Below are 24,329 nucleotides of genomic sequence, written 5' to 3'. Positions count from 1 at the left end.
AAGTTTTAAAGATTTGATTTTTATATATTTTCAAAGTAATTAAATTGACACAATTTTGTATCACAGTTTGACAGCAGATTATGTGGATGTACATTATCTTCATGTTTTCTTTGTAAAGATTTCCTCTGTGACAGTAATTGATGAAACTTTAATATATATCACCAGAAATTTTTTCAGAAAATATATTGGATCAAATTTATATACTAAAACAAATTGATAAAATTAAACATTTATGAAGGATTTGTGGCGATAATAAGGTAAATCACAAAAAAATTATGCTATAAAATAACGGAGATTCTAGTAAGGTGATAATAGGGTAGGCAGAGTAGAAGAGCATTTGATCTCATTTAACTCCACTCAATAAAATGAGGATAATGCTGAAAAGCATTTCCCTGAGAACAACTGTCTTTGCATCACTCTCTCACAGTTTCCTCTACCTGTTTGTACCTGAGATTTTATGTAAGATGCTTTAAGAAGAGAGAAACACTTGTGTCAAAGGCAGAGAACCATGTCCTGGACTGTGTCAGAGGTCACTGAAGGCCATCTTTTACACACATGATGGGACTGAGGAAAACTGAAATCATGAGGATGGGAGAGGTGCAGATGGAGCAGGCCTCCCTGACTCTCTGGTGGGAAATTTTAGTACTGTAGAAAATATGCGAAAATATGACACGGCAATCAAAGGAAAGCAACCACCACCAACTGCCACAGCAGAGATAAGAAGAAGGACCATGTTGCTGGTGGTGTTAGAGCAGGAGAGAGGGGACATGACAGAAGAACTGATGGACCACGTTTTACTGGCTGAAGGACAGCTAGAATGTGTTCCCAGTGTGCACACCTGCATACAGCAGACCACTGAGCAGGGAAGCCAGGGTCATTCGGACACAAAACTGAGGGTTCATGATAAGGGGGTAATGGAGGGGCTGGCAGATGGCCACATAGTGGTCCCAGGCCATGATGGTGAGAAACAGAAGTTCAACACATGCACAGAAAATGACCAAGAAGATTGTATTGCACAGCCAGGCACTGAAATGGCCCTGTTGCCAGTGAGAGACTTGATACAGGCATTGGGGACAGTGATGGAAATAGTTATCCTAACAAGGTACCCAGGTAGGTCAGTGGGAATACTGTGAAATAAAGAAAACTCAGATTACAAATATCAGGAGAGCCCCGTGGGGGAAATTTAGTAACCATGGTGGCATTCGCCATTTAGTGGAAATTCTGGTTGTCTATGAAGATAAAGAGAGAAGAAAATGAAAGCAAAATTACGATTAACACAAGTACTTGGGCCTGGGTCTGTAGTTCAGTGGTAGAGCACTTGAATAGAACATGTGAGCCACTGGGATTGATTCTTAGCACTGCATATAAATAAAAAAATAAAAAAAATAAAAAAATAAATAACTAAAAAAATAAATAACTAAAAATGTTCATAGACAACTGAAACATATTTGAAAAATAATACAGTTAGTTTACACATTCATATCCAAATGTTTTCTTGTACTTTTCAGTATCTTTCCCTGAAGAGGAAGGTACTCTTGGTTTTCTGATGTGTTCACTCATTTTTGAGCAGAGTGCACCTCCCAGTTCAGGTGTGGAGGTCTGCAGCCCAGGGTCTGGGCCTGATCTGCAGAGCTTGTCTTCAGCTCTCCATCAGGCCTCCATGACCTCCTGAGACTCCATGCAGAGCACTCCAGGATTGCCCACCTCCTCTTCACCATGAACATGTGTGTCACCATGCATTCCTTTTGTTCTCCATTTTAGTCACCTTCATTTTATTTCATTAATATAATTGTCCAAGTTATTTTCTCATTTTTTCCACATTTAATAATTTGAATCATGTTTTTTTTAAATATTTTTTTAGGTAGGAAATTATTCATAATTTTGGAGTATTTATTCTCATGAAGAAAAATAAAATTCTCATGAGGAAAGTTCTCCACCACACTTTCCCATTCGAAGCTCACAGGTCTGGTTTTACAGTAAACTCAGGGGACCTGACTGCACCTGGCTTCTCTGCAGTCCTCTACTCTCCCTGCTGCTCCCCAGGACATGAGTGGTGCTGTCTCATGGTCACACACCATCTGACAGGCACCTGTTCCTGTTCCCACTGGGGCTCTCTTTTCTTCTCCAACAGATCAGAGTAAGGTCTTCATAGCCTCCTGCTGACATTCTCCTAAACTTCTACTTTTACCCTGTTGTGTTTTTATTTCATGTTCAGCACCATGAAGTTAAAGATTCCTTTGTCTAAAAATTAATTTGCCTTAGTCTTGACACCTTCTATTATATTTCTTTCTTCCTTTTTATTTTAAATAGCTTTATTTTGTTTATTCAATTTATTTATTTGTTTATTCAATGTATTTGTTCAATTTGTTTATTTATTTCAATATATTTATTTTGTTTATTTCTTTTTATGTGTTGCTGAGGATTGAACCCAATGCCTCACATGTGCGAAGCAAGCACTCTGTCACTGAACCAGAACCACAACCCAGCTCTATATTTTTTCTTCACAGTTTCATAATCATACGAAAAATACTGACCAAATACACTGAAAAGAAGATTTTTCTCATAGTTCAACACTTCTGTAACAGCTCAGACCACCTCAATCCCAGGTCACCTCCATCATAATCTCCTCAGGCCTCTGTCATCCTGGGTCCTCCTCAGCACCTTGACAGGTTAAACACACTCACCCTTAGTAAAATGACCTTCCTGCTAAGCCTGCCTGGGCTCCTCTGGAAATGTGTGTGTCTCCTGTGATAGATATTGGGTGGCCAGACACAGGTAGGGTGCTGCTATTACACACTGTGGGTGAAGTTCAAGGGATCCTACTCAGCCTATGAAGTAGGACAAAATATATAATCTTGAAAAGAACACACTGTGATAATGATAAGAAACCATAAGCAGAACATTCAAGAAATATGGGATAGCATAAAAAGACCAAATTTAAAAGTTATTGGGATTGAAGATGCATAGAGTTCCAAACCAAAGGCATAAATGATCTATTTAATTAAATAATATTAGAAAACTTTCCAAACATGAAGAATGAATTGGAAATCCAAATTCAAGAAGCCTACAGAATGCCAAATGTACAAAATCACAAAAGATCAACACCAAGTCACATTATAATAAAAATGCACAACACACAGAATAAGGAGAGAATTTTAAAAGCCATGAGAAAAATGAATCAGATTACATACAGGGGGAAACCATTTAGGATAACTGCAGATTTTTTAACACAGACCCTAAAAGCTAGAAAATCCTGGAACAACATATATCAAGTTATGAAAGAAAATGGATGCCAACAAAGAATCTTGTATCCAGCAATATTAAGCTTTAGATTTGATGAAGAAATAAAAACTTTCCATGATAAACAAAAATTAAAAGAATTTATAGTTAGAAAACTGGCCTACAAGATATCCTTGGAAACATATTCCATGAAGAGGAAACAAACAAACAAACAAACAACAACAACAAAAAAAAATCGATGAAATCAGCAGAGCGAGGTAGTACCCTAAAAGAAAAACTAATCAAAAAAGAAAATCAAGTCAAGTTAAATAAAAAAATAGATAAATATGGCTGGGAATACAAAACATGTCTCAACAATAGCCCTGAATGTCAATGGCTTAAACTCACCAATCAAGACATAGGCTAGAAAATTGGATTAAAAAAACCCCAACAATATGCTGCCTCTAGGAGACTCATCTGATATAAAAAGACATCCACAGACTGAAGATGAAAGGTTGGGAAAAATCATAGCACTCAAATGGACTGTGGAAGCAAGCAGAGGTTTCCATCCTCATGTCAAATAAAGTAGACTTCAAGCCAAAGTTAATCAAAAGGGAAAAAGATGGAAATTACACACAGCTCAAGGGAACCACACCAACAAGCCATAACAATCATAAATATATATTCCCACCAAAATGGAGCAGCTATGTTCCTCAGACAATTTTTTCTCAAGTTCAAGAATCAAATTGACCAAAACACAATAATCTTGGACAAATTTAACACACCTCTCTCATACCTGGATAGATCTTCCAAACAAAAATTAAATAAAAAACTATAGATCTCAATAATACAATTAAGTACTTTGACTTAAGTGACATATAGAGAATATTTCAACTGGCATCAGGTATATACACCTTCTTCTCAGCAGCACATGGATGCTTCCCTAAAATAGACCATATAATATGCCACAAAGCAACTCTTAGCAAATACAAAAGAGTAGAGATACTACCCTGCATTTTATCAGATCATAATGGAATGAAATTGGAAATCAATGACAAAATAAAAAATATAAAAATTACTCCAACACCTGGACTGAACAATATGCTACTGAATGAACAATGGGTTGTAGAAGACATCAAGGAGGAGATTGAAAAATTCCTAGAGGTAAATGAGAACATAGACACAACATATTGAAATCTCTGGGAAACTATGAATGCAGTACTAAGAGGAAAGTTCATTGCAAGGAGCTCATTCCTTAAAAGAAGAAAAAGTCAACAAATGAATGACCTCACACTACATCTCAAAGCACTAGAAAAAGAAGAACAAATCAACACCAAAAGCAGTAGAAGAGAAGAAATTACCAAAATTAGAGCTGAAATCAATGAAATCAAAGCAAAAGAAACAACTGAAAAAACTGACAAACAAAAATTGGTTCTTTGAAAAAATAAATAAAATTCACAGACCTTTAGTTATGCTAATGAGGAGAAGGAGAGAGAAAACTCAAATTACCAGCATATGAGATGAAAACGGTAATATCACAACTGATACTACAGAAATACAAATGATAATTGGAAATTATTTTGAAAACATATACTCCAATAAAGTAGAAGATATGTCAGGCATTGACATATCTTCTATTGACATGTCAGAAATACAAATGATAATTGGAAATTATTTTGAAAACATATACTCCAATAAAGTAGAAGATATGTCAGGCATTGACAAATTCCTTAAGTCATACAATCTGCCTAGAATGAACCAGGATGATATATACAATTTGAACAGACCAATATCAAGTGATGAAGTGGAAGACACCATCAGAAGTCTATCAACCAAGAAAAGCCCAGGACTGGATGGATACACAGCCCAATTCTACAGGACCTTCAAGGAAGAAGTAACACCAATATTCTTCAATTTATTTCACTAAATAGAAAAAGAGAGAGCACTCCTGAATTGATTCTATGATGCCAGTATCATCCTGATTTCAAAACCAGGCAAAGATACATCAAAAAAAAGAAAATTTTAGACCAATATCTCCAACAAACATAGATGCAAACATTGTCAATAAAATTCTGGCAAATAAAATACAAAAACATTTCAAAAATATCGTACACCAAGATCAAGTGGGGATTCATCCCAGGGATACAAGGTTGGTTCAACACGTGAAAATCAATAAATGTAATTCATCACATCAATAGACTTAAAGATAAGAAGCATATGATCGTGTCATTCGATGCAGAAAAAGAATTTGACAAAATACAGCACCCCTTCATGTTCAAAACACCAGGGAAACTAGGGATCATAGGAACATATCTCAACATCATAAAGGCTATCTATGCTAAGCCCCAGGCCAACATCATTCTAAATGGAGAAAATTGAAGGCATTGCCTCTAAAAACTGAAACAAGACAGGGATGCCCTCTTTCACCACTTCTATTTAATATAGTTCTTGAATCATTGGCCAGAGCAATAAGACAGATGAAAGAAATTAAAGAGATACATGGGAAAACAAAAACTCAAATGGGCACTAATTGCTGAAAATATGATTTTATACCTAGAAGATTGAAAAAGCTCCACCAGAAAACTTCTAGAACTAGTAAATGAATTCAGCAAAGTACCAGGATATAAAATCAATACTTATAAATTAAAGGCATTTCTGTATATCAGTGACAAATACTCTGAGAGGGAAGTGAAGAAAGCTACCCAATTTACAATAGCTTCAAAAAACAAAAATACTTGGCAATCAATTTAATGAACAAGGTGAAAGATCTATATAATGAAAACTATAGAACACTAAAGAAAAAAAATCAAAGAACGCCTTATAAGATGGAAAGATCTACCTTTCTCTTAGATAGGCAGAATTAATATTATCAAAATGACCATACTACCAAAAGCACTATACATATTTAATGCATTTCCAATCAAAAGCCCAATGCTATTCCTCATTAAAATAGAAAAAGCAATCATGAAATTCATCTGTACAAATAAGAGACTCAGAATAGCTAGAGCAATCCTTAGCAGGCAGAGTGAAGCAGGTGGCATTGCTATACCAGACCTTTGACAAAATACAGCCTAAAACCATACTACAGAGCAATAGTAACAAAAACAGTATAGTATTGGCACAAAAACAGACTTGTAGACCAATGGTATAGAATAGAGGACACAGAGACTAACCCACAAAATTACAATTATATTAGACAAAGGTGCCAAAAAAATGCATTAGAGAAAAGATGGCCTCTTCAAAATATGGTGCTAGAAAAACTGAAATTTTATACACAACAAAAAGAAATTAAATCTCTTTCTCTCACCATGCAAAAAAACTTTTAAAAAGTTCAAACTACAATTCAAAGTGGATCAAGGATCTAGGAATTAAACCACAGTCCCTGCGCCTTATAGAAGAAAAAGTAGGCCCTAATCTTCATCATGTGGGATTAGGTCCCAACTTCCTTAATAAGACACCTATAGTGCAAGAATTAAAACCAAGAAACAATAAATGGGATGGATTCAAACTAAAGAGTTTCTTCTCAGCAAAAGAAACAATCTTTGAGGTGAATAGAGAGCCTACATCTTGGTAGCAAATTTTTACCCCTCATACATCAGATAGAGCACTAATCTCTAGGGTATATAAAGAACTCAGAAAGCTAAACACCAAAAAGCAAATAATCTAATTAATAAATGGGCCAAGGACCTGAGCAGACACTTCTCAGAAAAGGATATACAATCAATGAACACATTTATGAAAAAATGTTCATCACTGCTAGCAATTAGACAAATGCAAATCAAAACTACTCTAAGATTTCAGCTCTCTCCTTTAAGAATGCCAGCTATTATGCATACAAACAACAATAAGTGTATGGGAGAATGTGGAGGAAAAGACACACTCATACATTGATGGTGGGATTGCAAATTGGTGCAGCAGATATGGAAAGCAGTGTGGAGATTCCTTGGAAAACTTGGAATGGAACCCCCATTTGACCCAGCTATACCTCTTTTCAGTCTATACCCAGAGGTCTTAAAAATAGCATACTACAGGGGCACAGTCATATCAATGTTTATAGCAGCACAATTCACAATAGCTAAACTGTGGAACCAGCCTAGATGCCCTTCAGTAGATGAATGTATAAAAATGTGTGGCATATGTACACAATGGAATATAACTCAGCAGTAAACAAGAATAAAATCATGGCATTTGCAGGTAAATGGATGGCATTGGAGAAGATAATGATAAGTTAAGTTAGCCAATTCCAAAAAAACAAGTGCCAAGGGTTTCCTCTGACATAAGGAGACTGACTCATAGTGGGTAGGGAGGGGGGCATGGGAGGAAAAGATGAACTCTACATAGGACAGAGGGATGGGAGGGGAAGGGAGGGAGCAGGGTGTTAGCAAGGATGGCAGAATGTGATGGACATCATTCTATAAAGTACATGTATGAAGACATGAATTGGCATGAACATACATTATATACAACCAGAGATATGAAAAAAATGTGCTTTATATGTGTAATAAGAATTATAATGCATTCTGCTCTCATTTACTTAAAAAAATAAAAAATGTGTTCTATATGTGCAGTAGAGATCGTAATGCATTCTGCTGTCATATATAACAAACTAAAATTAAAATAAATAAATAAATAAATAAATAAATAAATAAATAAAACACTACCACCACCAACAACAACAACAAAAAAAACCCAAAATGACTATCACAAATAAAGATAGAGGTTTACATTACAAATTCGAGAAAAGTGAGAGAAATGTAAGAGTTGGCATGGCCCAGACACATGTGCCAGACAACTATCGTCCATTTCTCCATGATTATTAGGACTAAGTCATTAGCACAACACTACAGGAGTAAGATTGTGGAAGACAAACCATCAGAAACTGACCTCAGTTCATGGACATAATCAAAGACTGGCCCCTGTCATGGCCAAGGAAGCACAGGCTGCTGTTCCCTGTGGAAAGTTGTGAATGTTGGGACATGGGGTGCATTAACCATTGCCCTCTCTTTACTTCACAGAAAGGAGTCTCTTTTTCTTGCCTGGTCCAGATGGAGAAAAATATTACTGTGAAATTCTCTACATTTTGGCTATAACTTCTTTAGGATTTGATTTTTTATATATTTGATTTTTTTAATTTAATTTTATTTTTTTTGAGTAATACGTTATGGTATTTATTAATATCCTGGTATTGAGAACATTGGAGCTGGGGGAATGGGCATTGAGACTAGCTCCAAAGAGTACATTTAAAAGGGCAGGAGTTAGCTGTCACTGTGTTGTCAATTTCTAGGAGATCTTCTCTTTACTCACGGCTCAATTCCTAGCCCATTAGTTAGCTGGATTTTCTAGAGCTTGGGTCCTTTTTATGTATTGTATCAACAGGTTACATAGATACTCAGTATTGGAAAAATCCTTACGTATCAACCAGGTACTGGTAATCTTTTCTGCTGTTCCTCTCAAAACACACTTATATACACACGGAAACAAAAAACAAAAACCACAACACATTTTCACATGCCTTATTGAAAGCTGAAGTAGCTAATTTTTAAAGCACAGAATTCAGTGTACCATAAATATAAAAGGAAGGAAAATAATTACAGCTTAATTTTACAATAGTTATTAAGAATACATTAAGTTCATAACCCACTTGAATCAATCTGTGAAATATGGTATATTAAGAACTATGTAACGTTTCGAACAACCAACAATAAAATAAAAAAAAGAAAAAAAATTACACATTAAAAAAGTGTTAAGCTTACAGTGCCTTTTGCTGCAACTGCAGCTTTTGTTCGATGATGTCTGAGAAACGAGGAACTTTTTTTGAAATAGCCACACGGATGTCATCACTCACACTAAAGCCACTTCTAGACTTTGTTTTGAAATGTAAAAGTGATGAAAAGCCCATCTCACAAAGGTATGTAGTTGCAAATGGCATGAGGATTTCTAGAGCTGCCTTTGCCAGGTTTGGAAACACCGTGAATTGAGCACACCAGAAATCCTCAAGCTTCATCGTCTCAAATTCCATGAGGATTTGGCCACTAGCTCGTAGTTCGGCAAGATCATTTTTCATTAAATAACCATCATCTACAAAATCGAGATTAAAAAGAAATGGATCCAGTATCCATTTACTTGCCTCATCAAGAGCTCCAACCGAAAAATATCCATGGAAGAAGCTGCTCAACTCCTGGAGATGCCACGAGACGTCGGGGGCAATGCATACTCCTTCATTATCTGAAACAGTGATTTCTTCAAGGAAAGGAAAGTTTGTAAAGTTTCTTTTCTCAATTCTTTTTTGCCAAAATGGACACTTTCTAACCAAAGCAGATAACTTTTCTCTAGCTGATACTGTGTTCATCCCAGTCCTTTGCAGAGAGGCACTAAGTTCATTTAGGTGTTTGAATAAGTCTGCAAGGTATGCCAAGTGAACTTTAAACTCTTTATCTTCAAACCCATCAATTAAATTACTGCTTTGGTGGTGAAGAAACTGATTTATTTCTTCATACATTTCAAAGATATGAGTAAGCATTTGACCTCGGGAAAGCCACCTCATTTCAGTATGGAAAAGGAGGACGCTATATTCTATGCCAATTTCTTCGAAGAAGGCTTGAAACAGGCGATGGTTTGGAGCTCGACCTTTGATGAAATTTACTACCCTCACCACAATAAACAGGGCATCCCTCAGTTTTGTAGGCAATGTCTTTGTGACAAGTGCATGAGGGTTTAACAGACAGTGTGTGACCACAATATGAGGTACCTCTTTTTTCACACAGGCAACAAATTCTGAACCTTCTCCTAGCACAGAGGAGGCACCATCAGTACAAACAGAGCCACATACATCAAGTGCTATTTTGTGCTTCAGAAAGAAGCCCCTGAAGAGGCTGAACACATCTTTTCCTTTCATGGTTAACTGCAGTGGTTCACAGAACAGGAATTCTTCTATGATCTCTTTTTCTTTTATATATCGTACAAATGCCATTAGCTGACTGCAGTCACCCATGTCAGTTGTCTCAGCAAGCTGAATACCCACCTTAAGAGGACTGGCTTTGATATCTTCTAGAACTTGCTGTAAGATATCCTGGCTCATTTCATCAATTCTAGAATGGATCACATCATCTGATAAAGGTACTTGCTGAAGCTTCTTTTGTGCATCTGGTCCCAAAACTATTTGGGCTATTTCCAGTGCACAAGGTTTGACCAATTTTTCAGCTATTGTATGAGGATTCTTCTCTTTGGCACATAAATTTGCAAACTGATACGATGCTTGTAATAAGGCATCCTCATGAGACGCAACTCCGAGTGCCTTCAAGGTTTCTCTCTTATCAGATGGTGTTGGCACAGGCTTCAGGCCACTGAGATCATGTCCAGCTATTCCACCATGCTGTCTGTTAAAATGGTCTGACAGTTTTGATGGCCTAAGGTCAGTATTTGAAAACACTGAGTTACACAACACACACTGTGGGCGTTGAGTTCCATCAGCCTCTGTTGCACAGGTGAACCAGTAACGGACATAGTCATTATCCCACTTGCGTTTCTTTGACATGGTACACAAGAATTCTCAGGTAGTATTCCAGAGATGCCACAGAAAATTGCGCCCAAGTGGCTTTCTTGCCTTTTAGAACCTCCCAATTTTCACTTGCTCCTTTGTGGTATTTAGGAATAACAATACCCTTATAGGGCTGTTGGGAGGTTTAAGTATGAGAATGCATGCAAAGAACACGCTGCTCCTAACTGACAGGGCCTGATGGTGTTATTAGGAGCGGAGTTTGGCGCAGGCCGAGGGCTAGGGTCACCATCGAGGAAGGTGGGCTCGTCTCGGTCTCCGCCCGCCGGTCTCCGAGCCCGAGGCGCAGGCCCGGGAGGATGCTCGGGCTTCGTTTTGGCGCGGTTTTAGGCTCCAGAGCCGCTCACTGTTCAGCCTGGGGCCAGGACGTCAGAGCCGGTCCAGGCGGCGGCTCCTAGAACAGGAACTTGAAGAGCGCCCCGGGCGCTGCCGCAGAGATGCGGTTTCTGCCCGGCCAGGCTCGTTCCATCCGGGTCCCGCGCCCTTCCCGCCCGCTATATATTTTAAAAGTAAGTAAATTGACAAATTATGTATCACAGTGTTTACAAGTAGTTTCTACACTGTTCTAAATAAAAGCAAATTATATAAGAATAAGTAATCTCCAGATTTGATAGGTTTTCTTTAGTGACAGTATTTGATATAGGTAATTGACATATGGGATGATTTTTTAAAATATATAACCACCAATGATTTCAAGCAAATATATTGTATTATATTTAATCATTAAAAGATGCATTGATGAAATTACACAATCTATGAAGGAACCCTTGAAATGATATGGTAAGTCATAGAAATATACCTTATGAAATAACTCAGCTTCTAATAATGAAATAGAAAGATAGTGTAACTTGTAAAGTTCAAATATGAAGAGTACTGTATCTAATTAAGAACCATGATCAATTAAATTAGGATGATGCTGAATGGCATCTTTATAATTTCTCTGACAACAACTGTCTTTGCATTACTCTCTTCACAGCTTCCTTTAACTGTTTGTTCCTGAGACTGTAGAGGAGAGGATTCAGAAAGGGAGGAACTGTGGTGTAAAAGGCAGACAGAACCATGTACTGGAGTGTGTCAGAGGTTGCTGAAGGCCTCAGGTACACACCTGAGCCAGAACTGAGGAAGACAGACACCAGGAGAATGTGAGGGGTGCAGGTGGGGAGAAGACTTTCCCTGGGGCTCTGGTGGGAAATTTCAGCACAGCAGAAAATATGCAAATGTATGACATGGCAATAAAAAGAAAGCAACCACCACAAATGACCACAGTAGAGACAAGAATAAGGACCCTGTTGCTGGTGGTGTCAGAGCAGGAGAGCCTCAGCAGAGAGGGGACATCACATAAGAACTGGTGGACCACGTTTGACTGGCAGAAGGACAGCCGGAATGTGTTTCCAGTGTGTACACCTGCATACAGCAGACCACTGAGCAGGGAAGCCAGGGTCATGTGGGCACAAAACTGAGAGTTCATGATGAGTGGGTACTGGAGGGGCTGGCAGATGGCCACATAGCGGTCCCAGGCCATGATGGAGAGAATCAAAATCTCTACATATGCACAAAAAAAGGACCAAGAAGATCTGTGTTGCACATCCAGTCACTGAAATGACCCAGTTGATAGTCAGAGAGTTGACAAAGGCATTGGGGACAGTGATGGGAATGAAGCACATGTCCAAGATGGACAGGTTCCTGAGGAAGAAGTACATGGGCGGATGCAGATTCTGGTCAGCAATGGTGACAATGATGATGAGAAGGATCCCTAACAAGGTACCCAGGTAGGTCATTGGGAATACTGTGAAATAGAGGAAACTCAGATCCCAGCCATCAGGAGAGCCCAGGAGGAGAAATTCAGTCACCATGGTGGCATTGGCCATTTGCTGGAAATTCTAGTTGCCTGGTAAGATAAATAGATGAGAGAGGAAGGAAAAAATAATTAATACAATTATTTTACACATTTATGTCAGAATGTTTTCTTGTATTTCGCATTAGCTTTCCCTGTAGAGGAAAGGTAACTCTTGTTTTTCTGATATTTTTTAATCATTTTTAAGCCTAGTGCACCTCCCAGTGCAGGTGTGGAGGCCTGCAGCCCATGGTCTACGTGTGGCCTTCAGGGCTTGTCTTCAGCTTCCCCAACAAGGCTCCTCTGACCTCCTGAGACTCCCAAGCAGAGCACTAGCAAGTATTGGTCATTTTCTCTCCTGTTTGATCACCTGTGTGACAGTGCATTCTTTAATGTTCTGTAATTTGATTACCTCATTGTCTTCCATAAATGCAATTTCACCACTTTTTTGCCTTTGTATCCACTCTAAATAATTCAAATTATAATTTATAAATATTTTTGTAGGAATGGTTTCAGACTTTATCATCATGAACATGAAAATTTCACACATGCTCAGCTAGACCTGTTTCAGCCCCCGGCAGGGCTATTTTTCTCTCCAGTAGATCAGTGTAAGGTCTTTAGAGACTGACATTCTACTAAACTTCTACTTTTTACCTTAATATGTTTTTACGCAGTGCTTAGCACCATAAAGGTGAAGATTCCTTTGCCTAGACAATCATTGTTCCTTTTCTTTTTGACACCTCCCTTATATACCAATCTTCTTAAATTTATCATAAGTGAACAAAAAGTTACTGACTGCATTCCCTACAAGGAATGTTTTGCTCATAGTTATAGCACTCATGCAGCACCTCAGCCTGGTTCAATCCTTTGTCACCAAAATCATTATCTCTTCTGCCCTCTGCAACCTGGGTCCACCTTAGCACCATGCCAGGTTAACCACACTTACCCTTAGAAAAGAGACCTTCCTGCTGAGCCTGCCTGGGCTCCTCTGAAAACGTGTGTGTCTCCCAAGGTCATTGGTGGGTGGCCAGACTCATGAACATTACTGTTAATTTCACAGTGTGGATGAAGTTAAGGGATCCTACTTAATCTACCTGAAATCTTTTGCTAGCCCCTTCCTCCATTTTTCCCTGACACAAACCTGAACTCACACTTCAGTGACCTCCTTTTTCACACCATACCCTGGAACTTGTTGACAGAGCCCCTTTTCTACCAAGCCACAACTGATTTAATTTTTCCTATTAGTATATACTGTTCTTTAAAGAAGCTAAAATGTAACTTTTTCTCTGAAACCCTTTCTTAGTCTTTAATTTTCTTATACTTTTCTGTTAGTGTTAGAAGTCGACTTGTTATTTTACCTTTTAGTAAATCTATATGTACTAATCACCCAAATCACTGGTATAAATTCCTTGATTTTGGACCTTGTATCATTCATCTTTTTATTCTCTTAGTAGCAAGTAAGTGACTTCATGCATAGTAGTTAATAAAAATGTTATGTAGCACAATTGACTAACTGTGAACATGAACTAAGTTTCTTGATTCCACTAATTTACAAGTGAGTACCTTCTAAATCAGTGATGTCCTTTCTTCACTTCTGTAAGAAATACAGTGTGTGTTCATTTTAAATAACATACCCCCACTTCTGTGCTGAAAGAAGATTATTTCAAAGCAGGCAATCTTGACAAATATTTACTAATGATTTATAATATGGCAAAATCTGCTGCAGATACTGAGTTTTAGTAAAAGATTGTTTTTTAAAAAACATGATTTGAGTACTGTGAAGGAAAAAAACCATAAAATGGTACATATATAAAAATTCAAATTAATATGAAAAATTCTGAATGTGATATATGATGAGACTAACTAATAAGGAAATCTGCCAAAGTTTTTACCCTTTAACCTGGATTCCAGGAGCTACAGGAGCTCCTATTGATCACCCCAGGACATCCTGTCACATACAGATGGGATGTCAACATGGGTTCAAATCTAGAAGGTGCATGAAACTAGAGAGTCATTTCCTTTCTTTATTATTGTTTTCTACACTAAGCCAAATACTGCCTTTCCTTCTCCAATACAACTTAGCAAATTCTCTACAAACCAGTTTGAGTTACATTAACTTACTTGATGTCCTCCTTTGTGTGATTTAGCTATGGTTTGATAAATTCTTCTGAATTTGACTTTCTCTTTTTATGTATCAATCTTCAAAAACTTCCATTTATGGAGCACCAATCCAAATTCATGTATAAATACAATAAAATAAATATACAAAGCACCACCTAATTTTTACAGAGTGTCTCAGATAATTTCAGTAGATTCTAAAGATAGGATGACTTTTTGAATCTGGATTTTTAAAATAAAACTATGGCTTAGATTGCATAGATTGGCCTTGATATTTTAGTGTGATTCAAGTCTACATTCTCATTTAAGGGGGCAAAAATGCCTATAGAGAATTCTCTCATAAAGACAATAAGATGAAGGTATAAATAACAGAAAGGGTTGGTAGAAGTGAGAGTCAGCACAATGTGTATGAGGAGAATTAGCATGTTTTAACTCCAGGAACATGAAGAGGGACTGCCCAGGTGCTTTCTCTGTATGTGGTAAAAGCTGAGAGTTTCCTCTTTTTAATTTATCTTGATAGTGTTTCAAATAATGAATTACACAATAGATAGAGCACTTCAAAACTGTGAATAATTTTTGGTTTGGAAGACACAAGAATAAATTATTTTCTAAATTACATTTTCCATATTAGGAGTTATTGATTAGTGTCTCTGATAAGCCATTAAAAATGCTGAGGCACATATATTCTGAAAATAAAAATATGTTTCCAAATGTTGCACAACTTTATTTTTATATTTATACCACTGGACACACACATCCTCATAGTCATACATAACATATATTTAATATAAAAACTAAAGAATATAATATAATTATAGGCCTGGTGGTGCATGCCTATAATCCCAGCAGCTCAGGAGGCTGAGACAGGAAGATTTCAAGTTCAAAGCCAGGACTCAGCAACTTGTCAAAACCCTGTCTCAGAATAAATGTTAATAAAGGGCTGGGATGTTGCTCAATGATTAAGCAGCCCTGAATTCAAACCCTGACACCAAACAAACAAACAAAGAAATAATTGAAAACATGTATTTGTGAACAAAAGAAAGGAGTGAGATTAATGTTCAAAATATTTCAATTAATCTTGCCTACTACATTAAATATATTTCCCATAGTTATTGACTTATGTGCATGTGTATCAGCTATATAAAATCATTCCTATCTACCTACCTATCCTATACCATGTTTTGCATTTTATTCTTGTTGTCTTAATGTGAATATTTTTATTAGTCTTCTATGGAATTTCTGGAAAACTACTTTGGGTGTTATCTAAGTGTATTAAAAGTTAAAGTAATCCGAAGAAAAGAATTTTAAACCAACAAGAAGCAACACAAAAAACTATTACACACTTTACTTCCATACACCATGCAGATGTCCCCAAGGTCCCGGTGTTCCTATTAAAGCCATGGCAATCACAGCAAACTCCATAATGCAGTTATAAGGACCTCTGTGCTTCCTGTGTTCTTCTCAGAATTCACCAAACCCTTCCTGGGCTAGCTGACTCTTTGGATGAAATTGCAATTTTCAGAGCAGAATAATTATGAATCTTAGATGCATTTGGACTCTAAATGCCAAGTCCTCACTACTGAGTGTCTCCTATTCTCCATGATGGTGCAGAACCACATCTCTCCTTGGCTTCTCCCATCCACTGTGTGTGCAGCCAGGGTGGATCTGTCCAGTCAGCCCACTGCCATGTAGGATGTTGGGAGCTTGGTCGCCACTGCTTTATGTGAGCAAGGTGCCCAGCCAGTGGGTATGGGGCTTCTGGGAGTCCAGAGCTCAGCTGCAGAGGCAGCAAGAGGCCTGAGCCCACCACCAGGCAGTGGAACCTGCAGAACCCAGGAGAGAGGACCTGCCAGTATGGACAGTGGATGACACACGGGAATTCCTCTGCTGGGCATTGACTTTAGTCGTTATTGAGAAACTAATGACACTGAGGAGAGAATGATGGTGCTCACTGTGTGTGTTTTCATCTCTGCCCTCCTTCACCTCAGTGTGAGTTAGTGGTAGGTGTTTGTATGGATTAGTTAACATGAAGTGTGGTGGGCAGCTCTCACTCACTCACTAACCTGTAAGAGGAAAACATCGAAAAGTACCTCCAGTTCAGCAGCAAAAAATTTTCATATCATTAAGATGAAAGTCACATGATATAAAATTAACCTTTGTAACAGTTTATGGTTCTCAACTCAGTGTGAGTTATCGCACTGCATAATTGTATGATTTCCAGCTACATCTTTTTCCATAATACTTTTTACTTCAAATTGACCACCTAACCCATTACACACCTTGTTCATATTATCCCTAATTGTAATCACTGGAAAACCCTAAATGTATTATGTATCTTTGAATTTACATATTTGTGAAATTTCATATAAATAAAGTCACTCAGTATATGATGTGTATTCTAGCTGAAGTAAAAGTAACATCATTGAAATTAGTCGACCTTGTAGTATGCATCATTTGTTCATTTCTGAAAGATTAAGGACAAACAATTATTTGCATATGCCAGAAATATTTTAATCAACATATCTATTTGTGGACATGTTTTTTTATTCTCTAGTATAATTTGACTGATTTGTTTGGTTATCTTGTGTTTTGCCGTATTTGCTTCTCTGGTAAACACTCTACACTCTCTATGATTATGTTTAGAAACTGTTTCAGTGAGCTTTGCATTGCTGTGACAAAAATACCTGAACAAAAACAAAAAGCCGCTAGGCACTGTGGTGTGTGCATATCATCCCAACAGCTCCTGAGGCTGAGGCAGGAGAATTGCAAGTTCAAAGGCAGTCTCAGAAACAGCAAGGCACTAAACAACTCAGTGAGGCCCTGTCTCCAATATATGCATCAGTGGTTGAATGATCCTCAGTTCAACCCCAGTACTGAAAAAAGAAAAAAAAATATCCTTAGATTCTCTCAGCCACTTTCCTGCTGTCTTTGTGTGAAATGCTTAGCATCTCTTTACGTGCTGGTATCTATTATAATTACAACTTCCTTGGCCCTAGTTTCTTAAACAATCCCTATAAAACTCTGATCCAATTTTGTTTTAAACTCTACTAATATAAACAACTGCTTTTTTTTACAATGCAATATATCTCTGGTATTAATGTAAATATTCTAAAGTCTTTATAAAACTTAGAAAATTCTGAATATTCTGGCATAATAGTCTCAGTCATGAATATTACCATAAAACACACTATAGAATAAGTTACTACATTTTCTTGTTGGTTGCTAAACTCTCATCAAATTTCTAACTATGTGTTGTTCTAAGTCTTTTGTCTTCTGAAGTTTTGATTCTACAAAGCACTGAAAAAACATAATCACAATAAAGTCTCTAACAAGTACTCTTAAATATTGTTTCCTTAAAGGGTAGAGTTAACATTTCAGAAGAGCTCTCTTTCCAATAGATATCTCACATAATTTGTATTACTATAAAAATCTATTTCTTTGTAGATGACTAGTACACAAAGAAAATATTTTTGCTCAATTCTGCAGAAATTTTATACCATTCTCATGCACCTGCAGGGTTTTGTGTTATTTGACACAAGATTTGAGATATCACAAAGTCCTTATACCAATGTTTCCTTTTTTCGTATCTATTGCTACCAGATCTTGTGATACAAAACATCTTAAAACAGGTGTTAAATATTCAATATCTTTCATTAAGAGGTATACCTTTCAATAGAACAGGTGTTTGCTTCTTAGTTTGAATCCATGCCACTTGTTGATTCTTAATTTTCCTTCTTGAGCTTTTTGAGTCTTGTTAAGTAAGTCCAGTGCTAAGCTGACATGATAAAAATTTGGGCTGACTTTTAGAATGGAGTCAAACTAAAAAGCTTTTTCTCAGAAAAGAAATAAACAATAACATGAAAAGACATCCTATAAATGAGAGAAAATCTTTACCACATTCAACTCAGGTAGACTGCTAATCTTCAGGATATATAAAAAACTCAAAAAACTTAACTCAAAAAATGAGAGAAGAAACCCACAAATAATCCATTTAATCAATGGGCTGAATAACTGAACATACACTGTACAAGAAGAAGAAATACAATTGATAAACAAATATATGAAAAATGTTCAACATCTGTAGAAATTAGAGAAATAAATTAAAACTACTCTAAGATTTTATGTTATTCCAATCAGAATGGAAATTATCAAGAATACAAATAAGCATTGGCAAGGAGATGGGTAAAAAGGTGCACTTATATATTGCAGGTGGGAATGAAAATTGGTGCAAACCCTCTGGAAAACAGTATGGAGATTCCACAGAAAATTTAGAATGGAACCACTGAAAAGAATCTCAAAAGAGACATAGAAACAAGGTGGAAGAGTTACTCTTTGTCCAAGTGGCCACATTTATCTATATCAATAGGTTACATTAGGTCGTTAGTACCACAACCACATTATTGTTTGGAGTATCAGTAAGATTGCTTATTCTGCAGTTACATTTCATAGTTACAATATGCGATGTCAGGAACTTTGTACAGCTCTCCAGAAAGTCCGTTTTCTGAAGTTACTGTTAGGTGGACAGTTCCAAAAGAATGCTTGATGAAAAATTGTAGTTATCTAGCCAACAAATTCTTCTATTCCCAGGAGCTATGTGCCTAAGATCAAGACGGAAACCCTCAGGGAAGAGCATTGCTATAGTGGTCAGGCATTCCCATGACTATAACATGGAAGTTTTCCAAGAGCCAGGCATTCTGCACCTTTTCACAGAAACTTCCTAACCACCAAATGTGCCACAGTCATGAAGTATATCAGAGACCCAATCTCAAATATAAATCTCCTACAAACCACCACTTGACCTAGCTATCCCACTCTTTGGTTTATATTCAAAGGACAATGCCAGCAAACTTTGTGACACAACCACATCAATATTTTTGGCAGCTCAATTCACAATAGCTAAACTATGGAACCAACCTAACTGTCCTTCAACAGATGAATGGATAAAAGAAATATGGTATATATAAAGGGAATATTACTCATCATTAAAGAAGAATGAAATTATGACATTTGCAGGTAAATGGACGAAGCTGCAGAATATCATGCTGATGGAAATACACCAATTCCTAAAAACCAAAAGCCCAATGTTTTCTCTGATACACAGATGCTGATCTGTAATGGTGGATGGGCTAGAGAAGAATTCAGAAACTTTAAATTGGACAGAGGGGAGTGAGGGTAGGGAAGTGTGGGCTGGGAAGACAGTGGAATGAGGACATTTTTATTCTATATACATGTGTGATTGCACCACACATGACTCTGCCTCATGTACAGCCAGACGATGAGAAGTTGTGCTCCATTTATGTTCAATGTTTCAAAACGCCTTCTGCTGCCATGTGAAACTGATTAATTAGGACAAATAAAAAATACCATCTGTACAAAAAAGAACTGGTGTTTATAATTTAATTTTTTTCCAACTTTTTACATTAAATTTAAAATTAATTTAAGTAGCCTTCTCATCCATGTAAAATGTCCAGTACCACTCACTAGGATTCAGTAAGCTATAGTTGTAGAGGAAATGCATGTAAAGGTGGAGTGTACAGAATTTATCTGGGGTTCTTTGAAGGTCTTTCTGTTCTAGCAGGGAACATTGGGGCAGTGAGAACCAAATGCCATGGGACACAGTGTAGGGATGGTTGGATCCTGTTAAGCAATTCAAGCCTTCCTGCAGCAGTCAGTGCTGGGGTGCTCATCTGCTCCTACCACAAGAATTCCCTTGCCTAAAAACTTTAATAAGTCTATTCATCAATTAATCATATATGTTTATTATTTTGTATTTTCTTAGGTAATAAGTACATTTATGTATTTCTCCATATTTTCATATTAGTGTAATGTTGAACAAATTGTTTTTCAGAATTTGTAATTTAAAATCTTGAATGTGATATTATATAAATATTTTTTTTTTCTCACTGTGTTATATAAGTAAACCTAAATAAAATTGTCCTTCAGCATATGTCATTTATTATTGATAATTTCAAAGTATATGCCAATGAGGGCACTAGAATACTTGGGGAGAAATAACTTGTGGGAGGTGATGAAAGACTGCCACAAGACAGGTGGGGTCGTGCAAGCCTGCAATCATAGTGCCTCAGGAGGCTAAGGCAGGAGGATCAGAGGTTCCAAGACAGCATTAGCAAGGGAGCAAGACCTGAAACCACTTAGCAAGACCCCATTGTAAGTAACCCCAAAAAAGGACTGGGTATGAGACCTTAAGTGCAATCTTTGGTTTAAATAAAAGAATAATAATAATAATAATAATAATAATAATAATAATAGCACATATACTTCCATAAGTTTTCAGGGAACAAGTACAGACAGATGCACTTTAAGAATCAAGTATAGTAAACTGGGGGGAATTTTATAGTTGACCCAATCAGAAATTTAGGCCAAGAAATAATGGTCCACCATGTCATACTTTTGAGGCATGGCACATTAGCATAGATGTCACATAAGTAAGATGTGTGGGAGGAAAACCATAGAGCTGACCTGCAACTCATGCTCCATGCTTTGTCCCCCACACTGAGTCACTCATGGACATAATAAAAGACTGGCAGCTGCCACTGCCAGGGAAGCACCAGGTGCTCTTTCTAGTGGATGGATTTGACTGTTGGAACACAGGGTGTGGTAAACAGGGCTCTCTGTTTATTCATGGACAAGGAATTACTCTTCTCATGTTCCAAATAGATTGGTTATAACTCCTTCAGTATTTAATTATTGCATATATTCAAAGTAGTTAAATTGATACAGTTAGGTACCACAGTGCTTAGAATTTTGCTTGACACTTTTCTGAATAATAGCATATTATGTGAGTGTAAGTTTTCTTCAGATTTGATTGGTAAAGTTTTCCTCTGTGACAATACTTGATACAGGCACTGCAACATATTTGATGAATCTTTAATGTATGCCTCCACAAATGATTTCAACAAATATATTAAATTATATTAACTCATTAAAAGACACATTGATTAAATTACACATTTTATAAAGGATCCATATTCACACAAAGTGACATTAAAATAGGCAATTTAACTTGTATCACCCAGATATGAAGAGCATTTTCCCTAATCTTGAACTTCACTCAGACAAATTAGGATGATGCTGAAATGCATCTTTATCATTTCCCTGAGAACAACTGTCTTTGCATTACTCTCCCCACAGCTTCTTTTACCTGCTTGTTCCTGAGACTGTAGATGAGAGGATTCAGGAAGGGAGGAACCATGGTGTAAAAAGCAGAGAGAACCATGTCCTGGAGGGTGTCAGAGGTTGCTGAGGACCTCAGGTACACAGCTGTGCCAGAACTGAGGAACACAGAAAACACGAGGATGTGAGGAGTGCAGGTGGAGAAGGCCTTCGCTGACTTCCCAGTGCGAAATTTCAGCACAGTAGAAAATATGCGAATATATGACATGGCAATAAATGTAAAGCAACCACCACAAATCAGCACAGCAGAGACAAGAAGGAGGACCAGGTTACTGGTGGTGTCTGAGCAGGAGAGCCTCAGCAGAGAGGGGACATCACAGAAGAACTGATGGACCACATTTGATGGCAGAAGGACAGCCGGAATGTGTTCCCAGTGTGCACACCTGCATACAGCAGACCACTGAGCAGGGAAGCCAGGATCATGCAGACACAAAACTTTGGGTTCATGATGAGTGGGTACTGGAGGGGCTGGCAGATGGCCACATAGCGGTCCCAGGCCATGATGGTGAGAAATAGCATCTCCACATATGCACAAAAAATGACCAGGAAAATCTGTGTTGCACAGCCAGGCACTGAAATGGCCCTGTTGCCAGTGAGAGAGTTGACACAGGCATTGGGGACAGTGATGGAAATGAAGCCCATGTCCAAGATGGACAGGTTCCTGAGGAAGAAGTACATGGGTGTGTGCAGGTTTTGGTCAACAGTGGTGACAGTGACAATGAGAAGGTTCCCTAACAAGGTACCCAGGTAGGTCATTGGGAATACTGTGAAATAGAGGAAACTCAGATTCCAGCCCTCAGGAGAGCCCAGGAGGAGAAATTCAGTTACCATGGTGGCATTGGCCATTTGCTGGAAATTCTGGTTGTCTGAGAAGATAAAGAGATAAGAGAGAGGAAGGAAAAAGAGAACATGATGAATACAATTACTTGGGGCTGGTATTGTTGTTCAGTCATAGAGTACCTGTCTAGCATGTGTTAAGAAACCTCCATTGATCATTTGAAAAAAATGCAATTACTTTGTATATCCTTTTTGTAGTATTTTTCATGTATTTGGCAATTGCTTTCCCTGTAGAGGAAGATCACTCTTGGTTTTCTGATATGTTTACTCATTTTGAGCGGAGTGCATCTCCAGGTGCAGGTATGGAGGTCTGCAGCCCAGGGTCTGGACCTGAACTGCAGGGCTTGTCCACAGCTCCCCATCAGGCCTCCACTGACCTTCTGAGACTCCTGTGTGAAGCATTTCTAGGGGTTTTCCCTGTAGGGCATAATGTAATGTGGGGCATGTTGCATCAGAAAAGAGGAAAATTAACTTGCTGGCTTCACTCGCTTCCCTGTCCTGGGACCACATGTGGCTAAGAGAGCACCTAGCAATTAGCCAGAAGGCATTGCCCTGGGTTGGGATGAAGAATGGAACCACCTCTGGGATAGGCTCAGAACCCCTCTGCCTTCATGGATATTACTGCCTGTAGGATGGGTGTAGATGTAAATTCTCCCCACCCTGTTGACCTTTATCCTGATTGGTTCCTGTACATTATATTAGCTGTGTATGTTTTCACATTAAAGGAGATCCTGCTTTGACAGTTCCCCCTGGCGTGTCTGATTGTCCTCCTGAGAGGGAGGGCTGGGTGTGGGTGGCCAGTCGACCTTTACCTTTCTTGGCCTGTCCTAGTGGGGTGTGCTCCCCCATCTCTCCCACAGGTCAGGAGGGAATGGGGGGCTAAAAAGCCCGACATTTCCCTCTTCTCCTGCATGGCCACCTGTCTGATAGTGCATTCTTTAATATTCTCCAATTTATTTACCTTCAATTTAGTTCATGAATATAATTTCCACATTATTTTGCCATTGTATTCACACTTAATAATGCAAATAATAATTACTTTCTACTTTTTTAATATATAGGAAATTATTCATAATGGTGTAGAATATATCTTCATGAACACGAATAAATTTGGCTCATTTGGAAAACATCTCAAGAATTTACTTTCTCACCCAGGCTCACAGGTCCAGTGTTGTGAAAACTGAGGTGACCTGACTGCACTTGGACTTGCCTGCAGGCCTCCACTCTCCCTGCTGTTCCCCCAGTACATGCATGGTGCTGTTTTATGGCCAAATGACCTCAACCAGACCAGTCCCAGCCTCCCTGAGGCTCTTTCCTCTCCAACTGAGCAGCATATGTTCTTTTCAACCTCTAGGTCCCAGCCCAGCTGACATTGACCTAAACTTCTACCTTTACCTTGTTCTGTTTTCATGTTCAGCACCATGAAGTTGAAGCATCTTTTGTCCAAAACATAATTTGCCGTAGTCTTGGTAACACCTTCTATTATATTGCTTTCTTGTCTTGGTAACACCTTCTATTGCTTTCTTATCAATGTCACAATCTCACAAACTGAAACTGGCTGTAAACCCTAAA

General features: G+C 37.9%; 1 protein-coding gene and 2 pseudogenes across 3 annotated transcripts; all 3 read right to left on the bottom strand.

The window, feature by feature from the left end:
• Positions 1-8,968: 8,968 nt before the first annotated feature.
• On the bottom strand, positions 8,969-10,753 carry FAM200C (family with sequence similarity 200 member C; the record flags this gene model as incomplete). Its single annotated transcript, XM_081294654.1, has 1 exon — positions 8,969-10,753. One exon carries the CDS (start codon positions 10,751-10,753, stop codon positions 8,969-8,971), a length of 1,785 nt encoding a protein of 594 aa, XP_081150780.1.
• Positions 10,754-11,143: 390 nt separating this feature from the next.
• Positions 11,144-12,627, bottom strand: LOC308649132 (olfactory receptor 14C36-like; annotated as a pseudogene). Its single transcript has 2 exons — positions 12,026-12,627; positions 11,144-11,268 (listed from the first exon to the last, which is right to left on the bottom strand). The product of its transcript is annotated as an olfactory receptor 14C36-like (transcript).
• A 9,207-nt stretch (positions 12,628-21,834) lies between these two features.
• LOC308649075 (olfactory receptor 14C36-like) lies at positions 21,835-22,766 on the bottom strand (annotated as a pseudogene). The gene has a single exon. The product of its transcript is annotated as an olfactory receptor 14C36-like (transcript).
• Positions 22,767-24,329: the final 1,563 nt, after the last annotated feature.

This window comes from Spermophilus citellus (assembly GCF_964194105.1).
Source record: "Spermophilus citellus genome assembly, chromosome: 1".
Taxonomy (NCBI): domain Eukaryota; kingdom Metazoa; phylum Chordata; class Mammalia; order Rodentia; family Sciuridae; genus Spermophilus; species Spermophilus citellus.
Note: the sequence above shows the minus strand (reverse complement) of the source record. Positions and strands in the feature narration are given on the sequence as shown.